The sequence below is a fragment of the Amblyomma maculatum genome, chromosome 8 (assembly GCF_055883805.1).
Source record: "Amblyomma maculatum isolate TAMU_Amacu chromosome 8, ASM5588380v1, whole genome shotgun sequence".
Classification (NCBI taxonomy): domain Eukaryota; kingdom Metazoa; phylum Arthropoda; class Arachnida; order Ixodida; family Ixodidae; genus Amblyomma; species Amblyomma maculatum.
The window spans coordinates 70,004,525-70,027,669 of NC_139351.1; the positions used below are offsets into that span (position 1 = coordinate 70,004,525).

Below are 23,145 nucleotides of genomic sequence, written 5' to 3' on the forward strand. Positions count from 1 at the left end.
TATTGCACTGCTAACGTTTTTATTCTGCTCCATGAAACAAACTTTTGTCGCACTAGTCAAAGCAGTTCTCTAGAACTGGCACTACTTGTCCGATTAGCGAGGTAATATTTCCCGGCGTACAAAATAATACAGCACAAGACAATAAAAGAATTCCACTCCTAAAGAAAAGAACTAAAAGCAGGGAAACAAAGAACGGAGTGAAATTCATAGAAGAGAGCCAATTCTAGCGTCTAATAAAAAATAATGTGCACGCGGTTTGCTATATGTCCTTGATCATTGAAAGGGGAGCTTTCTTGTGTACATTTTTAGGCGTACTAATCACTTCCGTTCCCTTTAAGGACACGTATTCAAGGGACACTTCCCGCCATAGACAAAGGAAGCATCAAGGCGGCGAGGCCTCCTTCAAGGGCTTGGCATCTTCCTTCTCCTTCTTGCGGGCCTCGCGCACCGTCTTGAGTAGCTCGTACTTCTGCTGCTCTTGCCGACCCCAGGGGTCGCCTGTGTAGGTGGGGTAGGAGGCGTCCTTCGCAGCCCGCTTGGCCACAGCCCCGTCCTCGGCCATCTCTGCGCGACCCATGCCCAGGAAGAGCTCGTCGAGCGAGTTATCCGCGACGAGCACTGACTCGAGCCAGAACCATTTACGAAGCTGTTCGATGCGTGTAAAGACTTCACTCCAGGGTAGACTTTGAGTGACGTAGTACACGAAGACGCCCTGCGAAGATCACAGCTTAATTAGCTTGTAGGCGTGTACAATGACAGTACAATTAAGCTTTAATTTAACCTTATGTAATGTAAATGTAATGTGGTAAGGTGTAATATGGCACAAGAGTTTAAATGGCATAGCTGAGCATAGCTTTGAGGGGAAACCCTTGTGGAAGATTTCGGGCTGATTTCCAACACTTGAAGCTTTCATGTACACTGGTACCAGGTTGGCTCAAGGTGTGCACATTTATCTGGTATTGCGAATCATCCGCGGGAGGCATTCGCCGTCCCATGTCAAAGCCGCTGAACCGCGAGGGCGGGAAGGAGAGCAACCAAGCTATATGCACGAAGTATATACAAGGAATTTTGAGCGTCCTATTAACGATTTCAGATCGCCATCAAATAAGTGCTTTCTCTTTGATTTCATTTGAAGCTACCAATACGTGAAAGGGTAAATGCATAGCAAGCTCATTTTCACGTAGTGCAGAGCGTCACACGCAACTCATCAAAACGCGCATCCTACCAATAATAGCCGAAGACAAAAATGAGTTGAGGTTAAGCAAACTTAAACATCGTAATAAGCGAAAACTTCAGAGCATGGTGACGCTTAGTAGCTCCTTCGCAGCTTGATTTAACTGACATCAGTAAGAGGCGCTTAGCACATCATCATCACCACTGGTGTGCATAGTCGGCTCTGGGTCGAGATGTTGCTGCGAATGTAGGTAGGAGGAAGAGAAAACTCACGGTCCTGCTACTGGTTCTGTAGCTGAGCCGCCTCCGCTGCCTCACGCGGACAAAAGAGAGAAGAACAGAACAAAAAGAGGGAGAGAGAAAGACGCGCATCGCAACAGCCGTCGTCCGTCACTTAAGCGGTCGTGAGTGCAATGACGGCTCAACGCATACAACCGATGGTGAATGGTGAGCCACCGCCATTTTCCCAACCCCGTAGGGCAAGGAGCAGTCACCCTCTTTCCTAGGTCGAAGTGCGGTTCTTCCTCGTTCTTATACCCATCTAATGATGTCATTGCTGTGTCCATCGCACGATTGCACGACATGAATTCAGCCACTTGATTAGTCACGTGCTCCACCCCCTTCAATTTTCTCCTCAGCTCCAAGTCTGAAAGGTCAATAGTCACATATTTCTATGGACACCTGAACCCGCATAGCAACAGTCCTGCCTTTAAGTTGCGTTGGTTTTTAGAAAAAGAATGGAACAGTATCTCTCGTATTTTATATGGACGCCTGAACAACATAGCAACAGAAGTTTGTCCTGCTCCTTGAATGTCAGATGAGGTCAGATTGAAATCTTTGCGAAGACTGTCAGGGTGGCGAAGCTTTTGCTTCAAAATAATAATAAATTCTGAGAGCAGTGTGGAATCTACAGTGCAGAAATACGAAAGCCGAAGCGTTGCTGGTGGACGCGGTGCATCACGTTTTCTATCACTGTCGTTATCAACTATATGCACCGTCATTATGAACGTTCCTATCGTCATTGTCATTATCACTAAATGCAGCGTCATTTTCATCGCTACTGTCATCCTCACAATAGACAACGAGATATACGATTTGCTTTTCACGATGAAGGCCGTGGCGCAGCTGGGTAAAACGCTTGGCTGGGGATCCAAAGAATGTATGTTCGATTCGCGGTGGAGACAGGATTTTTATATTTCTGATAACGTCATCAGAATTATTGACAAATGGAATCCTCTGGAATCTGGCTAAGTGGGTCACTTTTGTCGAACAATCGCTTATAACGCACGGACACGCTGGCGAGTAATCAGCTATTAAATGGTTAGTTGAGCTGAAGTGTACCGCTCCTGCATTTTTCTTTAAAGGAGACGTAGACACAGACACAGGCATCACAAAAGAAGGGAGGCGCTTGTACTATCTAGAGGATGTGTTGATCCCTTTTCTATAGGCTAGCGTCGGCTACGAATAGTCCGAGGGTGCTTGCAGTGTCGGTTCATTCCGGAGGAGACAGTCCTGCTTACCGATACCATTGTAGTGGTCTGGGACCAGTCGGCCGGCGTAGTTTCGCCATGTTCTCTAGCAGCGGTGCTGTACAATTGTATTTAGCGCACACCATGCGCTACCGCCCTTGTTTCAAATGGGCTGAGAAGCTGCCTTAGAACTCAGAAATGTCGTGGTAGAAATGATGTTGATGTCAACTCAACGCTTTCGTAACGCTTTTAATCAATATACTAGTTCAGCTTTTCGTAAGCGAGAAGGGTTTGCGGATTTTTTTTTTAAATATGGCTCCATTTCCTGTAGTGACAAATGCAAGTGTACACTTGTACACATGGCGCCTGATGATTGCCTTCTCACATAATGTTGCTGATGTGTTTTATTTCATTTCAGAACAGCAGTTAAGTACCTATATTTTATGAATACTTGCTAGCCAGTAGAAGGCATCAACTATATAGGCTCAAGATTTTGCACAGAATAGCCACAGGAAACGTTTCAAATCGTGACTTTTTGAAGCGAGATTTGAAGAAGATGACACTACGCCGACACAATCTATGATAAAGTCTTCTGGGCTCCTCGCCAATCAGCTGTCGTGCGCACTTGAAGCTTGAGCTTCCTAGGTAGGACCCTAATACTGTGCTTTGTAAATCGAACGCCTTGCGCCAGAGGTAGCCGTCTCCAGTCCTACGTATATTCCAGTAAAGCTCTCTTCAACCTAATTTTACTCTAGGGCGCTTCAAATAATTCTTTGGAAATAGACCATAGCATCTCTAACCGCAATGGAGAATAGAAAAAGCCGCCATCGACCAAAATGAATAAAACTAGTGTGATTTGGATTAAGAAGAAATGGTCGTGGGGCAATATCTGCGCACTGCTGTCCCTTAACCGGGTATCGACTATTTTTGAGTCGCTCCACTAATTAATAAAGTACTTCACAGTGAAACGTTTTTTTACGACAAAGCATCTGTACTAGACATTTGTACGTTGCAAAGATGTAATCGAGATAAATGAAGCCTCGGAAGAAATCTAAGTTTTCGCTAGTATTATGACATTCATGGTTCTATTGAAATTTTTCAGGGTCCGGATGTATTAGTAAAACACAAGAATACCTTGTATAGTTGATGCAATTATATCCAAACGATTGTTCAAGCTTCGAGCAGTACTACATCGCACTGGCGTCAATGCTCCACAGAATGCACACAAGAAGTTTCGAAAGTGACATCAATAATTGATGTTCTCGGAAGTAGGTGTCTTGAACTGGAAACCTTCGAAAAAAGCAGCATTGGCGAAGAGACACGAATAAGTAATTCATAACTATAAGCGAAACCCAGAAGGAATTAAATATTTATCGGCAGCACTGGGTTTGATGGCAACTACCACTGGCACAACTTTCAACAACAACTTCCATTTGAAAGCTAACTTCCCACACATGCGCCGAAACACTGGTTACGCTACAAATCTCGATGCTGTTGTAAACGCGGATCTAAGTACCGAAGAGTCTGCTACTACGAATTCCACACCCAAAACAAGCCGTCAAGGCAGCCAAACTGAGAGACAAATAAAACGCATGATAAAATATTTTTGCAAAGTTGAGACTCAAAACTAGTTATTCCTTGAGTAGGTGGTTATCAGAATTCTTTCCTACCCCCGAGGCTTCTAATCAAAGCAGTGGTATGCGGACTGGCTCTAACACGAATCCAAGGAAGCCCTGATGGTAAGTGTGTGGGTGACGCAAATGTAAGAATAAAATATTCTGGGCGCAATATGAAGAGTAAAAGACTAAGGGGCATACTATGTCTAGCACAGAAGCATGTCATAAGGGAAACGCATTAGCAGAGATACCTAATGAGAACCGAATGCATGCTGCACCCATGTTCGCTGAATCTCTCAGATCGCCTAGAACTATGGCGAAAGACTCGAAATGGCGATTCGATTGATTGGGTATTTTGATGCTATGAGTCATATACAAGATACAAGATTTAGGATATACGGTGCTCACACAGACCTGCATCGGTGTTATTGCGCTGAAATATTGATGTTGCATGGCTCAAATCTCATAATCTCTTTTTTATGCAGAAACCATGTAAATTGGGTATGATGACCACGTGTTAAACGTTGGCAGATAGATTGAGCTTTCAGCCTCTATATCATATAGACTCCCGGTTTTTCGTAAATGCGCGTGTCAGCCCCGACCTGTCGATGCATACCTCAGGCTGAGTGCACGTCTCTTACCTCTCTGCAGTCGGCCCTCTTTGCGTCTCGAAAGGCGGTTATGACGCCTTTGTCCACCGCTTCTATGGTGTACGACGTGGCTCTCTCAGCCAGGGCCAGAGTGAGGGTGAAGCCCGTGGCGAACAGCTGCTTAAGCCTCGCCACGCTGCCTAGGACCTTGACCTCGCCGCCCGCCATGACGCTCACGCGAGTGCAGGCCATCTCGCACTCTTCCGTGCTGCATTGCACGCATTCGAGGTTTAGCGGGGTCCATGCGTAAGGCTTTTAAATGTTTTTTCCAATGTTGTCATTCCTCAAACAAAATAAATATCAAAACCCAACTGTTCCAGCATTGAAATTTGCAGGAACAGGAACAGCCAGATGAGAGAAAACATGAGATGGACCGTGAGCAGAGAACGGGATGACCTCTAAATACATTTAAAAAACTTCTGTTGGTGTTGATAATTTCGCTTTAATGCTATAGTATTACTCCTAACAAGAAAACTAGAAGTCCGGAAGGAATATTACCGTCGGTGTTATTGTTTAAATACAGAAATATTGACAAAAGAAAGGAACAGAACAACTACAGTATTACTGCTTATAGTGGACGCGCTCGCAGAGTGAGCGTAGCTGCTACTTCTGTCGTTCAAGAACGATATTTGTCTCTCCATTTGGGCAAAATAGGCGGACTTGAGTTTTGTTCGCGTAGTCCGAATAGAAGGATGTGAATGCTTGCGCACTTTTTTCGAACGCCATGCGCGTATCATCAGCAGCATTATCGATCGCATACCACTTATTGCGGTTAGGCTTCTGGCTGGATGGTGTCAGCTTTTGCATTGTTTGGGGTCTGCTTATCCTTACACCTTTCAGGTTCACTTACCGTTACAAACGTTATGCATGCTGATTTTAAAACTTTGGCTGGCTTTGCATTCGATAACGCAAGATGCTCCACAGTGCGCTTTAATCTACTGCGGAAATCGAGTTACGTATGACGAAGTATTTAAGCTATCAGCCCACTTTTTACCGAGGTTGTACACCTTCTTGTCTTTCCGGAATGTTTTCCAGCGCGTAATGTATGCGACCTCAAATTTCAAGGGTGTATTTGAGTGAAAGGAGCGTTCAGTATGCGACTGAATACAGCAATCTTTAAAAGACCGCCGTTTAGGGTACAACCTGAACCTTGCGACAGACTAATGTAAAACTCAAAAATTACAAATAGAGAACAAGAGAAAGAGAAGGAAAGAGAACAGAGATAAAATGTAGTTGTCGTGGAGCTTGAATGCAGAAAAACCCCAAAGTCATACCACCAGCGGTTACAGTGCTAAATGAAACTTTTAAAAAGTGATATACCATCACACACATAAGTGACATTAAATCATACACCAATCACGCCCATACGAGATAAAAGGAGCGCGTAACCATCACATATATTAGTAAAATAGGCCTGCGTATTTCCACGCGATTATCGATCACCTGAGGGGTATATGTTGCGTCATAAATAAGCAACCCAGCATTTAGGAATAGATAAGCCCCAGGGATGTCTTCTTACAAATTACGGGTTACTGTGCCTTTGGAGGAGGGTTTCAGTTTCGCGTTTCTTAGCTTTTATTGTATACTCGAGAGTTCAAGAGCTTAAATGACAATCAGTGCTCCAATAATAAAGAAACGGTTTCACCTTGCATTCGATATAACAAAAAATATATTTGAAATAATTTTAACAATAAACATAGCAAACGCGAGCCCATATTGTTGCATCTCATGCGATCTCACAATCAGCCTCCTATAATATCTAAACTTTTGCCGCGCTAAGGACACAACTAACTACCTGATGATCAATCTACATTGGCACAGTATTCTGAGTACTTATTTCGATCAAATATGCAGCGAGCTACCAAATTCAGGGAGAGAAACTGTACCACAGAGAGTTAGAAAACTAAAACAAGAGAAAACAATGCAGCGAAAAATATATTTGCGCAACAAAAATAGCAAACTATGAGAGGGAATAAATGGAATAGAGGAAAGAATGCTCGATGGTATGGTGTTATCGAACGATGGCAGCTTACGAAAGCAGTGATTATATAATTAACCACACGTCGTAAGTACTACAGATGACCAAAAACATCAGTTGCATAAAAAAGCACTCTAAATGCTGTTAGGTTCTCAAAATTAGAGCTTTTTTTTTTTAATTCCGAAGGTGACTCAATTATTGAATTACCAGAATTGGTGTATTGTCTATATGTAGGGGGGAGGGGGCAGTTTTTGTCTTAATGTGCTGCGCCCTGTGTCTTACCCACCTTCGTGACGTCATAATGATGGCGGACGCGCCCACTCGCGTTATGTCGCGCAGGGCCTCGTAGATCATCTCGCGGCCACCTAGGTCGATGCCTCTGGTGGCGTCGTCTAGGATGATGACGCGGGGCAAGCCAATGAGGGCCACTGCGACCGACAGCTTCCGCCGTGAACCGGCACTGTAAGAGATAGGACGATATTTTGTGCGGTATGAAATATACCAATAAAGGAACACTGAAGACACAATAATGTCGACATAGGTCAGTTGCTTACGGCGTTTCTAAGACATGTGCATTTATTCCTTTAAACAGAATTTTTAGAAACCAGATAACGCCGAAAACTAATATGCCACCACAAGTGAGCAGTTCTCACAATTAAACTGTGATGATGCTCAATGCAATTGGGTGGCGATCGCTGAGCTTTGTCTCCACCACTGTGCGCTTTTTTTTTTCAACGATCACATAGTTCATGTGGGCCAAGGGTGATCGCTTCATGAGTTAAACTCCAAGTCCAATGTGTGAGTGCGCAGGAACAACAGTAAGCAGGGATTAGCTTGGTAAATTTATGAACTTATATATAGGAAGCCAAACGTAATTAAAACACATGAAAGCGCGGACGAATGTTTCTGTGTCAATGCTCGCTCGAACGAACTTGAGCAGGTAATGAGAAATTTGAAAGATCACAGCTTCCCCACAGCGAGAATTGAATGGATACATATTGCAATCGAAAGGGTTGATGCAGAATGCCACATTAATTGGTATTCCTCAAAAGGAAGTGTATATGAACTGTATTTTACCAGAGCCCATCTATGGGGCAGAAACGTAGAGGCTAACAGAACCGGTTCAACTGATGACAATGCAGAGAGCTATGGAGAGAAAATTTGTGGGCGTAATTTTAATACAGACAACTTTGCATACTGGTTGAGAACGAACGCGAGTTCATAAAATTGAAGTTGAAATCCAAAAGCATAAATGAGCACGAGCTGGGCATGTACTGGGAAAGTGGGATAACGGACGATCTCTTAGAGCCTATATTTCAAGGTAAGCGGAGCAGGGGTTGAACAAAATTGTGTAGGTGAGATTAGAGTGGTTCCGTGGACTATGTAAGCGAAGTGGACTTTAATTGGAGGGATAACGGAGGATGCTATGATGGTATGCGAGAGTTTCAGAGATGAGGATGATGACTGCGCAAGAACAGGAAACGTAGAATGGCCACGTTCAACAGTGAATGTACAATGAACCACACGCCGTAACTACTAAAAGTGCCAAAAAACATGAGTTCAGTTAGAAAAACGGTGCGCCCCTGACTACTAGCTTCTCGTCTTTATATATGACATTGCCCAACATCTGGAATTCAAAGTGAGGTTATACGCTGATGATTCTGCAATTTACACAAATGCAGAAAATGATTGTGTTGTTAGCAGTTTGCAGAATGATCTGGACAAAATTCATGCTTAGTGCACTAAGTGGGGCATGCTCTTGAACAGTGCTAAATGACAACTTGTGTCATTCACCCGTAAACGTTTTCCTCTAAGATAAGTCTATAATTTGGACGGACTACTTGAAAATGTCCAACATTACAAATATCTAAGTGTCTATTCAGAAATAAAATCTCTCGGGTACCTGTAATTGCCGCAGAAATCCTTAGCGTAGTGGTCGCCGAGGTCGGTGATGCCGGCTAAGCACTCAACGAGGGGCTCGATCTTATCCTCAGGCACTCCGCGCAGTCGTGCGAACAGCTCGAGGACCTCGTAACCAGTGAAGACATCCATGAGTGCGTCTTCTTCGGGACAGTATCCCAAGTGGGACTGCCACTAAAATTGTCAACAAATAGCGTGGGCTGTAGAACATAAAGTGCAGAAGACAGCTGCAGTGGCGCTGATCAGGTTTAAAATCAGGATGACAGAAAGGCGGGTATTTTTCATGTAGTAACACGGAAGCATTGGCACCCTATCCCAAACTCAGCGTTCCCTATTTTCAGGTGGACTACATCCACTGCAGGGTGAAGGCCTCCTTAATATTTCTCCATTAAACCAGTCCTGTGCTAGATGCATTCACTTGACCCTTCGAGCTCCTTAATCTCATCCGCACACCTAACTTTCTGCCACCCCCTGCTAAGCTTTCCCTTCCTTTGAATCCAATTGGTAACCGCGAGCAACTATCGGTTATTCTCTCTTCGTAATACATTTCGTGCCCATGCCCATTTCTTCTTGATATCCACAAGTATGTCATTAGCTCGAATTATTTCTCTGACCCACTCTGCACGCTTCCTATCTCTTAACATTACACCTGTCGCTTTTCGTTCCAAAGCCCTCTGCGTTGTTCTCAACTTAATTAGCGCCCTTTCCGTTAGACTCCACGTTTCAGCCCCAGGGTTATACTCAGGGTTCGATCATATGCAGTAATATACCCATTCTCATGAAAGGTACAGTATTCAATATATTTGCAGAACACAAAGAAAAACGTTTTTTTTTTTTAGGTAAGGCTATCTCCTTGAATTGTACCGACTTGCTGTAACACGGGGTAATTATCACAGTATTGCTACTAAGATAACACAAACGTGAGTCTCAAAAAACAGTAGGCCGAAGCAAAATACAAATGTTTAGTTGCATATCTCTCCATACATTTGTGGACGACACTAACGGTGTTGTAAGCACACGGTCCATTGGTAAACCTATGACCTACATCGGCCTATTTCTATGAAAATAAAGTTTCACTTATAACAAGCTGCCGTTAAAACAGTGTCAGCATAAACATTCAGAAGAAAGTTATATGGCACGTGCTATTGATTCGTACACGATAATAGTAACCAGTGAGATAGGAACCAGTGGAGGAGGATTTAGAGGACTCTTACTCTAAAAGTATTTGGCGTGAAATCAGTATTTTGGTAAGAAATACACGGCCCCTTCTGCACTATCTCGACTCTGACAGCCTGCGAACAGCGCTTACAGCTCTGGGCGAATCCGACAGCTTGGCGTCGTCCATGCGGCACTCGCCCAGGCTCACGATGGTCAGGCCGGCGAGCATCTGCGCCACGCTGGTCTTGCCGCAACCATAGACCCCGAGCAGGCCCAAGCACTCGTCGCGGGGCAACGCAAGGTTGAAGCCGCACACGGCGTACTCTTGGCCATACCACTTGTGCACGTCTTCGGCCACGAGTGCGTACCTGCTGTACTGCTGCATCTGGTGAGCCTGGTGAACCTGCAGAAACGCGGAGGATGGAAACATATCAGGCAGCCGGACTTAACACAGCTGCCACCGGAATGTATTCGTGCTCCTATTTAATATCGTGAGTCAGCGAAAAAGTTGGTTGAAGGCTTAGCTTGGTTAAGCCTGGAAGATTGCGAAAGCAATACCCGTGGCTGCGCCTTGTTCGCCTGGTGGTGTGCCATGGTTGCCCTTGATTAACTTATGGCTATGGTTCCAGCCTCGCCTTATACGCATCATCCGACATACCGTACTGCTGCGCCCCGACTACTGCCAGGAGCCGAGCCACAGCCCCATTTATCCTCCTAGCGTGACGTCACAAACAGCGAGCGCCCTCTCTCGACTGCGACACAGCGCCGTGTATGGACTCGCCGCCACCATCCGATGGCGCGAGCTGGGGCCCCGTCTCTCGATCTGGCGTGACGTTTTGCGCTTTCGCAACTTTGAACGAATCAAAAAGAAATATCCGTGGAAAAGTGTTTCTTGGGCTGTGTTTCGCGGACAGGAATCATCGACAGAGTGTGCCGGCACAGCGTGTCCGGCATGAACTGTCAATAGATAAATAAGCGCTTCCACGGCTTGATTTTGAAACGGCGCCACAATGCACCGATCAGCATCCCTGCCCCAAGCACGAAAGGACTATGCTTTCGCCATTGCCGATCACACCACTTGTGGAACTGCAACACACTCGCACTTTGCAACAAATATAATTGCCTTCTTCAAGATACAATTGCAAAGCACTCTGGCTATGTCCAGTAAACATCGGCATCTTCAGCAAAGTTCCCACTGCAAAATAATCTCGCTTTGTATATTGAACACATCGCCGTCTTCCCTAAGTTGCGTCTGCCCCGCACCTTTATCAGCCCTATTTAAATGAACCATAAAAAGGCGCCATCTGCCTGAGTCCGGGATGGTGCGAATCCATCAAGCGACGTGATAGGACCTAAGCAGATAAACAATATCGAAAATCTGGAGGCAGTGTCTGACTTTATAGAGGACAAGCGTGTGCCCTAAATAGTTAATTACTGGGCCAATGTTTCGTGCTGGCCGGGAACAAGCAATGCGCCCTCATGTCTACAAGTATAGTAGAGTACGCCCGTATAATTTTTTATTTCAAGGCTGTATTGTTGAAAATCAATCACGTCAAAATAATAAACCTGATTCCTAAATACTCTGTTATTGACTTTGAAGCCGAATCGTTTTTGCCTTGTAGATTAAAAAGATGAAGATTATGGGAGTCGACATCATGAACGCCATGCATAGATAAATGCTTTTCTATAATGGAAAGGCAGAAAGTTCGGCCGGAACGTTGAGCATCTGGCCTGCTACTCTTCAGCAGGTAAAACGAAGAGGAGAAAAGAGAGCTTGGTAATGGCGGCGATGTGACGATGAGGCAATTTAGCAGCTGCGACTGTAGGTTAACATATATCAATATCGAGGCACAATAATTTTTCTACCAAGCAAAAGGGCAATCTCGTGTCGCTTAAGAAAGGGCAAAGAGAACGCACTGCCTGCAGACCTTGCCAATTGTCCAACTATGTACCCTATAGCAAATCCTCCGCAAGTGAAATGCTGTCCAAACGCTTCAAGGAAGCAGCTAGTATTATCCTTTCGCGCGCATACACTCGTGCAATAATACGTCATGCAATGCGTAGCTCTGACGTTTGTTTCTTGATTATTACCTTGGTGATTGGAGGAGTATAAAAATTTCCTGGTGGGTTTAGCTGAAATGAAATCTGCAGAATTTGTAAACTTAGTAGAACTTAATGACAAGAACAATAAAAAATAGGCTTTTTTTTTATTAAACCCTAGTATCAAAGTTGCTGTGGCAAATATTAGCCTATCTAGAAATAAGCAACAAAAGGTCGTCACATTCCGCACTCCAGAAATGCAATTAAAAGATCAAGCATATATGTTGGTCTTGATCAAGCGTGTTTGGTGAGATCAAAGTAGGCAGCAACACTCAACACGCCACTGGGCATGAAAATTTAGATCGGGTATATTGATGCTTTCATGTTGAGATAAATATTGTATATTTCGCATACTGAAGTTGTCGTGGCTCTGATGTTAGCAGTAAGAGGGGTCCCCGGATAAACCTCCACTTCCGAGTGTTATTCATGGTCCAACGACATCGTACAGTGCACAGTCGCCTTGATACTAAGCTCTATACACGTCGTCAACGATATATGCGTTTGTATCGTTGACGACGCGGGGGTTAAAGCAGCTCAGAGGCACAAAAAGCTGCATGGTTCGCTTCGTCATTTGTATACAGTCGTAATAGTATTGCTTATGTGAGCATTAGCGCTTGGAAAGAGCAGCTCAAAGTTCTTTTTACACTGGATAGCGCAATGTAGGCTTCTTCCAATGAAGGATGAGGGACGCTTGGGGAACTGAGGGCCTCTTGAGTATTACTAAGAACAAGAAGCGGCCGATGATATACGGAGGTACAAATTACGAAATCTTTTACAAAATCAAAGGCACCGACCGGGCGCCGGAACATCAACATTCGATTTCAGTTTACTAATCGGCGCCTGTGTTTTTTGAAATATGTCACCTGATCGGATTAAATAACACCGTTGGCTTCATCAAAATAACAAAGCAGTAATTAAGCGTACAGAAAAGTTCATGTCTATAAAACAAGCATCTGCAACTACAGCTTAATACCACTCTGACATTCTGTTTAAGCCGCAATATCTACTCAGCTGTTCCGGCCAATGAATTTAGTTCAGAACATAACTGTTTTCCTGAAGAACTATGAAAAGAAATACTGCAGGTCAGAGTACTCTTCTGGCATAGTGATAAACCAGATTTTGTGCGAGAAAAGTCGTTTTCTAAATTGCTGTCTTGCATTACAGAACATGGTAGAAGAGACAATAGTATACGGTCCACTTCGCTATCCAGCCAGCTGAGTGCGATTTCATATATTGGCTCCATTCACTTCTCTGTAATTACAAGCCTCCCATTTCTGTACACTTGTTCTCGCCGGGTGCTAGTCACTGAACAATATTTTCTCGTTTTCATAAAGCATTGTTATACATCTTGCCAAATCTCATAAAAAGAAGCATAGGCGTCGACGTCTTGCTCGGTCTCACGAGTTTGTAGCTGTCCCCTTGCAGTTGCCTCTGCACAGAGTCCTCAGTTACCGCTTTATGAGCGCATCATCACCGTCAAAGTGCGACTTGTTCACACAAATTTAGTTTAGCAGTTTAAAAACGATTTTGTTGATTGTTTCCGTGAAGATAAGGCCACATGTTTTGTCAGTTAAAAACAAAGGTGCACGGACGTGTATGACCAATAGCTAATTTCTAAATGGGAATGGCAGGAGGTGAACGCTTTCAGGGAGGCAACATAAGTCGGCGTAAAACCATTTTTTTCTTTCTGACACTTTTATCTCTGCTCTATCTCTTTTGGAAGTACACTCGATTGTGAAAAGCGTTTTCTCATCATAGTCATCCGAGGTTTCAGAGTCTCCTCCCTACATGACTTGACTGAAAACAGCGCTAAAGAAGCCCGAAGGCGAAGCGAAAAAGGGACAGGGCCCTTCGCCTTCGGGCTTCTTTCGCGCTGTTTCACTCAAGTCACAATGAACCAACTAGCCCAGCAAAAAGTTCTGCTTGATTCCTCCCTACATGTCAATATTGTACTCAAAAGGCGAACTATTATCTAGAATTTTGGAGACCTTCAACTAAGATTACATCGCATTAACATGTCAGTAATCAGATATGTGAATAGACTGCATCCTTCTAGTAAACAAACCTTGAAATGGCTACAGCGAGCATGAGGTATGCCGTAGAATTTCACAAGTGACTAGTGGCCATACCGCGGCCCCAGATATGTGAATAGACTGCATCCTTCTAGTAAACAAACCTTGAAATGGCTACAGCGAGCATGAGGTATGCCGTAGAATTTCAGAAGTGACTAGTGGCCGTACCGCGGTCCTCTCTCTGACGACTTCGGTGTCTACCGCTTTCTGCCGATAGCTGGGCGTGCCAACGGATGCGAATTGGAAGAATCGGCCCGAGTTCCGGCAGCTGAGGTACATGAACAGCAGGATGCACTCGGCGATGAAGAAATACAACTCCAGGCCCAAACCTAGACTTGTCATCTGCAGGGCGTGCCAGCTCTCGGGATTGGGGGCGTTGGCTGCGATAAATGTTCGGTTGTTATGTTAGACCATTGGACTACACTTCACATTTTAAACCTCGAGAGCGTTAAAGGGCCCGTTCATTGGCAATCCTTCGTTGGCGTCGGTTTTGATGTAGTGAGCTAAAAATAAGAAGCATGGCACTGGCAGGGCTGACGTGGCCGCGCACTGACGCAGGGTCACCTAATGTTACGTTTGGCAGGAACTGCCCACCCGGGACTTGTTTTCATATAGGAGGGTGACATCACAACCAGCCTGCTGACCCTTGCATTCACAGTACCCTAAGACCCCACAGTTACGTTCATACGGCTTCGAGCGGGACTTGGCTGGTAGACTACGCTATCGCTTCGTACACTCATAGGCTAAGAGAGCTAAGAGACAGTCGAGAGATGTTTTCTTGTACGGTGCACAAACAATTATAAAGATTTCATGAGCTTATATGGTTCATTATAATGTTGTTGCTTTAGCGCAAGGCTAAAAAAAGTGCTTTCTGTTCTAAATGAACAAGAGTTCTCTCAACGAAGCATTTTTTAATTTCCGGTTGAGAACCTTAACGACAAAGTAGTGCAGAGAGCCGAAGAAAATGAAGCGAAAAAAGTCGTAACACTAGAAATGCAAACATGAAGACTACAAAGCTACGAATACCGAACATTACCGGCAGTAGTTTTGAGGCGAAATTTGAACTGTAAAGGAGACGTTGGCACATTCACAACAAAGCGGTAAGGCAAAAGCGCGCTTAAATGTTTCTCTGATTTCAAAGAAGCTTGCATGAAAAATTTCGAAAGGAATGAAAGAGTAGACAAGTCCACTTGTCGAAACGTTGGCTCGAATTTCGAACTGAAGCTCCCCCATCCACCCTTGTTACCCAGTACTCTTTCATACTGTGTAGCCATCTTCTTTCTCTCGCTCTACCCTGGATCCTCGGAAAGAACGGTCACACACAGAACATAAATGGATGAATTATTTCTAAACACTAAGTGTATTCGACATGATTGGCAACTAGGCCTTTGGGGTAGACGAAAATATGGGGTAGGCTTGATAGCTATGGTCAAGAATGTTACTGAGTCTATAATGAGCCAGTCAGGGCTAGAAAAACAAGAAAGTTTTCGGCTTTAGATTCATTCATCGCGGCTCGCTTATTAATCTTAACGGTGATGACAAATATTTAAGAGCTTCCCATACTTCAAGTTTGAAGGAACTACGTCGTAAAAAGACATTTTGGTACGGGTTAATCAGAGGTTTAAAAATACAGTGAACAGATTACTTTTAATAAAAGAATGGTCCTCTGGTTAATTGTCGGTATTATGTTTACGTTGGTCCAGTAGCAGCAGAAGCAGTTTTTGCACAGACATATTGCATTTTCTAATCAAGCGCGAGACGCCCTCAATGAAAATTATTGGTTCCCGCCGTTCTGAAGAGAGTGGAGGTGCAGCTTCGCGTCCGAGGTACGGGCAAAGAAAATGGAATCGTCTCATCTCTCCCTTTCCATTCGCGGAATAAATGGGCGGTAGCAACCAGCGTACTTCGTTTTCCCCCAGTTTGCGATATACTTTATGAAATCCCACCCAGCATGTTTATACAGACTGTCTTCATTTTTATGTGCTTCTCTTCTGTATAGAGGTGGCCGGCGATGCCACACGAATGCCAGACGCGATGCTTAGGGGCACTCCGCAGAGCCCACTTTCAAACCTGCTCTTTGGAATCAGTGGAGGAATTTTATGAGCCATTTTAGATCAGCACCTGTGTCCTCTCTCAGCTTTCTATTTTTATCTTATTGCATTTTCATTGCAGATAGTTCGCGTTTTGCCGACAGCTACTTCAAATGTTCATATGCGGACCAGACAACCTGGATATATGAAGGGCGAAAACAATAGGCCCGAAGCAGAGCGGAACAGATACAAGTGGCGCCATGGTTTCCGTTCATTAGGTAGACAAACGTGGGCACGGAATAGAGAAGGTCAGTACTATGGTATCTCACTCGTGCCATGAAACGTCATTCATGCTGACAAAAAATAGTTTTGGTGGAACAGGACGGTAGAGGAACACACAAAGGTTTCCAAAAGCCTTTGGTGCCCCACAAAATGTTCAAAATCACGCTTTTGGCGCTGTTTAAGCGACAACGATCACACACGCATTACGCAACATACGCCGTGAAACGCACAAAGATTCTGAGGATAAAAACTATTGCGATTAATAAAGCCAACGCCTCTGGTGGCTCGTATTGTCGGGGTAATAACTATTGCGATTATCAAGGCGTGCGCCTTTAATGGCTCACACTGTCGGCGTTCGTTCATTCGGTCACACTATAGCTGTCATTCAAATGACGTCATAACCCAAAACCGAAACTATCGTCATTAGAAAAATAAAAATCCAGCCTCCACCGAAAATCTAACCATCATCCCTCGGATCCCCAGCCGAGCGCTTTATCCAGCTGCCACACTCCCAGAATCGTGAAACACATATCATAATTCGCCTTGTCTACCGAGAGGATGAGAGTAGCGATGACAGTGACGCTAAAATTAGAGAAAATGACAATGATGGCATTAGTAGTGATGACGAAAGTGATATTCCACGTTTATTAGGTGAACTGCCTGTAATGCCAAATGGCGCTGTGGGTTAAATATAAATAAAAGAAATATTTAGTTGACAGTTATAAGAGAACAAACCTGATGGACCTGTGCACGAGCAACGCTCAGGCTTTCGCATTTCTGCAGTTTAGACTCCACAGTGCTCTCAGATCTTCTTTAATCTAGCTCTTTTTCCGATGACTTACAAAAAGGCGACAACAACTCAAATAAGGATGCAGGAAATCCTTAGGTGAACAATCCTAAGGTGAACAGTTTTAACTACGCGGCTCGCTCAAAGTAGATAATTATTGACTACCGTATGCAGAGACCTTATTAATAAAAAGGTATCTGCCCTACGATTGGGAAAGATAAAACGGGTCTTAACTTTTCTAAAACAAGCATCCCGTCCTCGGTGCTACGCAAAAGAAAGCCTTATCCTTAGTGAAAAAAGCAGCATGAGTCGCAATAACCTCATACAGATTTCTCATACTAAACTCGAAAAAATGTCCTACAATCTCGTATATTTCTCATATGTTGAATGAGATTTGTATGAGATTGTATGAGATTTGTACGAGTTTCGTATGAGCTCAGTATGAGAATGAATATGAGGTTATTGTGACTCATAGGGTATTTTTCACTAGGGATGTCGTGACAGTTCGAGGCCTAGTGGCGCCAGAGAGAATGCAGCCACTTTCACTGGTCGATAAACTATCTCGCCTTGCCGCAGTTGTTCAGTGGTGTGGGCATCAGGCTGCTGAGCCTAAGCGTGCTGCTCAATTCCGTCTACGGCAGAGACGTTTCGATTGAGACAAAACGCGCAGCGCCCGTATGCTCTGCGAGATAATTCTACGACATGACTCCAGACGGTCGTAAATATTCCGGAGCCCTCCACAACGGCTTCCTTCAAAGCCGCGCTTGCCTGAAGACGTTACAGAGCTATGTCTAACTGCATCTTGCGCGTGTGCACCGTGTCCCGTTCTGTGCAACATGGTATGAACCGTTAAGCCGAGACGCGCCACCTATTGCCGGCCGATGGGGCGGCTTTAGGTCGGTTAAAATGAACCTTTACACGGCAGTGAAATGAACATACTAAGTTTTAAATCCCACCGCACCGATGCATTCTGGCCTTTATTTTGCAAAATATATAAGTATCCACTTATGAGTTTCATGCCCAGACCCCCCTTGACGCCGATACATGGCGCCACATACTGGATGTCGGCACACAGGCCTGCCGCGTCGGGACCAATCAGCTTGTGCGATCCGCCCACGCGCGGTAGAGAGTCACGGTGGTGGATCGCGGATCACGATAAGCTAAATCTCTCTAATACCAAAGATTCTCTACCCGCAGACTTGATTCTCTCAACTGCACGTATACAAGCTACCATTAAACCTTCGGACATTTTTAAGGGTGAACGAACCAATAACTAGGAAAAGTGTTATAACTATATCATGTGTGTATGAATCATATACTTATCATCGTATTCTCTCAAATGTTTTACATCCTGTCTAGCTAGCAATGCATTTATGAAGCTCCCATATTTCCTCCGACACGCTTAACAATTTCGCAAATTCTTAACCACACCCCTGCTCGTATCAATACTTGTGTTGACAACTGTCAAGGCACTAATTCAGTCGCCATCATGAATTAGGTTGCTCTATAAGCAGAGGTCTTTTACCTGAGCAGCACAGGTCCACATGCGTCTTCAGCAGGCCGGCGAACATGTCCTCCTGGTAGATCCAGTGGTAGTCGGCAGTCTTGCGGCAGAAAGCCCCCAGCGCAGTGGAGTTCTCCAGCTTTCGCCGAGAAAGCGCGAAGCAAGCTTTGCGCGTCCACTCCAGCGCTATCACCTTAATCACGGCCATTGGCATCGCGCACGGCGCCAGGACGCTGCACAGGAAGCCTACGTCTTGGCCGCGCCTCGCCATATACACCGTTGCCTCCATGGCAAGTGTGCCTATGTAATGTAGGGAGAAAGGTTCGTGCCATTGGTTAAACAGAACACTTTCTTAAACTACGAAACCTGATTCTAACTCCTAAAAATATTTTCTTTTTTCTTTCCTCGTCTTTTCAAACTTACAAGTATATATTTTTTTTTTCAAGGCATCAGTTGCAGCGACCATGACTGCACGATATATTTTCATTTTAACCGTTCCCACATTACAGCCGCCTCCCGCTCACTGGTGTTTCTATATTCCAGTCTCAAGGAAACAATCCGGTTTTCAGCGCCAAAGAGGTGATAATTTCCCGTGAGTATATGGCACCTGGAAAATTTAATGAGACTCGAAGCTTCTAAACGCTACTATAAGTTAGGTGGGCAGCTTTGGGATCTATTTCTCTCTCTCTCTCTCTCTCTCTCTCTCTCTCTCTCTCTCTCTCTCTCTCTCTACAATATATTATGGGTGTGTTCATCAAATAACGATAATCAATGTCCCGTGACCATTTGTTGTTCTCCATGAAGTCTTAATATGTGGTGGGCAATTATCTCGACAGAAAGGAATGAACTTTGTTTTGCAAGATATGGCGTAGTTTTCTCGGAAATAAATCGCACATCACAAGCTGAAAACGTCGTCTTTGCCATTTCAAAGATTTTTAAGTTTGGAGGCTCGCTTTAGCAATACGTTATTGTTATTTTTTTTTACTCACTGATTCTATGCAACTTTAACCTTTAAAAGAACTATTAGAAACACGTTTTGTTGTTGCAGTTCATTTATCAAAAAAAAACTTTTCATCAGGAGCAACGCCCTGAAAAAAATATTCATTTTCAACTATACATTCAGACATGATGTCTCAAGCTGTTTGCTCTAACGATTTCAATTTATTATGTGGGTTACGTTCTCAATTTCGAACAAAATTTAGAGCTTTAAATAGCTAGATGTGTTCTCTACAAGGCATGAAATTCGCCCAAAATTTGAAACCAATAAAAGCGACAACTTTGATTCCTTTTATAGAAACATCTTTGATTTTTATTAATGTCCCTCTCAAGAATCCTCTTTACCTTGGAAATATTACGGACAAAAAATGTACCGCATTTTATTTTTTAAAATTAGAAAAATAAATATAAAAGAGAGGACTTGTACTGAAAGTTGCCAATATTCAGCCGTACATTCTGGCTTGACTTAATCAATGCTTGCCACTGAAGTTTTATGTCTATATTATACAGCTCTTATTCTTTATTTATGAAAAGCGTTGAAGCTCAAGATTTTTTTTTTCCTTTCTTCATATTAATATGAAATCGGCCAAAATTTAAAAAAAATATCAAAAATGAACGCCCATTCGAATTTCAAAAGCTACCGCGACTTCATCGATATCAACCAAATACAATCTTAACTGCGTGATAAATATACCAGGCACTAGAAAGTATTGCATTATGTAAACTAAAAGCAAAAATAAATGTAACACGGAACGCTTGTTTTTATTCCATAGGGCTTTAGGCTTCCCCATTAGACGTAGGTGTCGAATTTTGGACTTTGTATTCGCTGAATATAGTCAAATTTTATGTTAGGTAATATCCAAGGCCATCACAATGCTTATAAAGTCGTTTTCTGCTTGTTGACAGGGTTATTTATGGCTTAAAATGGAATAAATTCTATTTTTATTGCCATTTCATAGAAGGACGCAAAGGACGTTTTAACTTTTTCTGTATCCTGTAGTATCTTTTTTTATTTTTTGTGTGGGGTGCAGTGGTATTTAATCCAGTTCTTATTAAATGATTTCTCGTCAATACAAATGTTAACAACGTCAAATTTTTGAAGACGACTTTTCTAATTGTTCGCTTAAGTACAAACACAAGCAAAAACCTTTACAGCAAGATAGTTTATCTACAATTAAATATTGACCTATGGAAGCAGCAGGGGGGGAGGGGGGTTGGTTGAGATGACGAGCATTCTTGTCGGCAGAACCATCTAGCCCAAAAAGAAAGGCGTGCCAGCAAGGAGCGAACCCACCGTCCACCTGACGTGCAAAAGCGTAATTCTGCAGTTTAGGTGGAGGGCGGATTTGCTCCGTGTTGGCACGCGTTTTCTCTGAGCTAGATAGCTCTGTCGAGAGGAATATTCATCTCGGGTTATTCGTGCTGCAGCCATAAAGAAATACAAAATACGACCAAAACTATAATCCTGTAATGAGCTTTGGTTAAGATTGTAATTTTGTCCACATTGAAAAAATGGCCTTCAAAATAGAGTATTGCTAATTTCTTCCATAACTGAGAAATGAAATAATATTAAACCTGACTGCACTGCACCCCTCAAGAAAAGAGGCTTTAGGATAGAGAAAAAAGTTTCACCGTTCCTTGCGTTATCCGATGAAATTGCCAGAAATAGCAAATTTATTCCACTTTAAACTATCTTCAACTCTGTTAACAAGCATAAAACGACTTTGTAAGCATTGAGATGGCTTTATATATTGCATCAGAAAAAGTGTATCTAAATCCAGCAAATAATAAATCGAGGTTTTTACGCCTCTTCCTTAAGGGAAAGCCATAAACTTCTAAAGATTAGAAACGTGCGCTATGCTTTATATTTATCTTGTGTCTTATTTTAAATAATGCAATATTTTCAGTGCCCGATATTTATGAAGTATTTAGGATGCTCTAAGAAGATTCTGATAAAAATCTAAATTGGGGTAGTTTTTGAAGTTCGAATCAAACTTGTGCATTTTTGTGTGCTTTCGAATTACGGCCAATTTTAAAATATTATGAAGAACTGGCAACTCTCGAGCTTCAATTTTTCTCAAAAATATACAACAAGGGTAGTATGATATAGACAAAAAGTCTCAGTGGCAATACGTTACTGAGTCGTGCTAGAATGTAGGGCTGGATATTGGCAATTTTCAGAAAACGCCCTCAGCTCTATATTTTTATAATTTTATATAATATAATGCCACCTGTTTTAGTCCGTAATATTTTTGAGGTACTTAAGAATCATCAGAGCGAGTGTAATAATGATCGAATTTGTTGTTTTTCTTAAACATGGAATCAAAGTTGCCCCTTTTTTGCTGTTTTAAAATTTTGAGCAATTTTGACGCCTTATGGAGAACACACCTAACAATCTAGAGCTCCATATATGGTTTGACATTAGAGAGCTTAAGTTTAGCGTTACTGATTACCGCTGCCGCCTACCGTTACCGCGTAAGCGTCAGTGCGCATGCGCTTATCACCTCGACGACGTCCACCAAACACACCTCAATCGACTCAGTGTTTTAGGTAACAATTCACGCTCTTGCTCTTTCTGGGTACACTGACGTTTGTCCAGCAGAAAAAGACGCGTGCATAGATTTGGAAAATCAATTTGAAAATCTTCCTGCCTGAAAAGATCTGATAGGAAGACGAGTTAACAGTGTTTCGAAGTGAATGAACAGTTTTGCGTACCCTAGTGTCATCCCAAAATACTCTTGGAAGAAGATCCGGAGCTCAGTTTAGAAAACGGATCTTTATCGTGACACCCGCATTGAGCTTAATGGTCATTTATAGCTTACGAAATTTTGGTTTTTCGTCATTAAAACGCGAATCTCAATATCAACACAAGTCATACTCCTTGAAAAGAAGAAACAACATTTTGAAACAAGCGCGTGGAGAAAATACGTTCACACAAGAAATGTCTCCCCGATACTCGAAGCTATGTGCAGTATCTGCCTAGGCTGAACCATGAGGGCGTTCTAGACGTTTTGACAGGGGCCTCTTGGCACAATATTAACAGCGCAAAACATATGACACGAAAAGACACAAACAAGAGCTCTCTTTGTTGGATATTCGAGCTGTGTTTAGTGCTGTTATGTGTCAAGATGTACCATGACTGTCCCGGCAGATTCTTTCTATGCGAATGTTGGGGACAAAAGTCAAGGCGCCTAAGCGGGAACCAAAGCCAGCATTTCTGGAGCTAGACAATCGCTATGGGCACCATTGTTCTACTGACCGCCATATTGAAGTGCACTAATGTTGTTAGTCAAATGAAGTGATCCTTTTCAGACATTTCTCCCACGCGCTTAAAAAGCTTCACACATATTCGCTTACTTTTGCTGCAATGCTCCTAGATACCTTTTTGAACAGCACATACTTGGTAGTCA

The 23,145-nt window shown here is 43.3% G+C and overlaps 2 protein-coding genes across 2 annotated transcripts in view; both read right to left on the reverse strand.

The window, feature by feature from the left end:
* Positions 1-382: 382 nt before the first annotated feature.
* On the reverse strand, positions 383-10,193 carry LOC146181420 (phospholipid-transporting ATPase ABCA3-like). Its single transcript, XM_084575788.1, has 5 exons — positions 10,116-10,193; positions 8,790-8,980; positions 7,173-7,346; positions 4,900-5,116; positions 383-712 (listed from the first exon to the last, which is right to left on the reverse strand). The coding sequence occupies exons 1-5, from the start codon at positions 10,191-10,193 to the stop codon at positions 383-385; spliced, it is 990 nt and encodes a 329-aa protein (XP_084431914.1).
* Positions 10,194-14,250: 4,057 nt separating this feature from the next.
* LOC146181421 (uncharacterized) overlaps positions 14,251-23,145 on the reverse strand; it is a 32,625-nt gene continuing 23,730 nt past the window's right edge. The window contains exons 9-10 of the mRNA XM_084575789.1: positions 18,761-19,039; positions 14,251-14,516 (exon numbers count right to left, since the gene is read on the reverse strand). Coding sequence (XP_084431915.1) covers positions 14,251-14,516; positions 18,761-19,039 — 545 coding nt within the window. The remainder of the gene's footprint in view (positions 14,517-18,760; positions 19,040-23,145) is intronic.

Bases quoted from the DNA above. Each gene is read 5' to 3' on its own strand.
- LOC146181420 (XM_084575788.1), bottom strand. From the start codon at position 10,193: ATGCTCGCCGGCCTGACCATCGTGAGCCTGGGCGAGTGCCGCATGGAC. The intron at 5,117-7,172 runs GTGGGTAAGACA...CGTGCAATGCAG, and splicing joins ATCATTATGACGTCACGAAG to CACGGAAGAGTGCGAGATGG. The intron at 713-4,899 runs GTAAGAGACGTG...TGATCTTCGCAG, and splicing joins AGAGGGCCGACTGCAGAGAG to GGCGTCTTCGTGTACTACGT.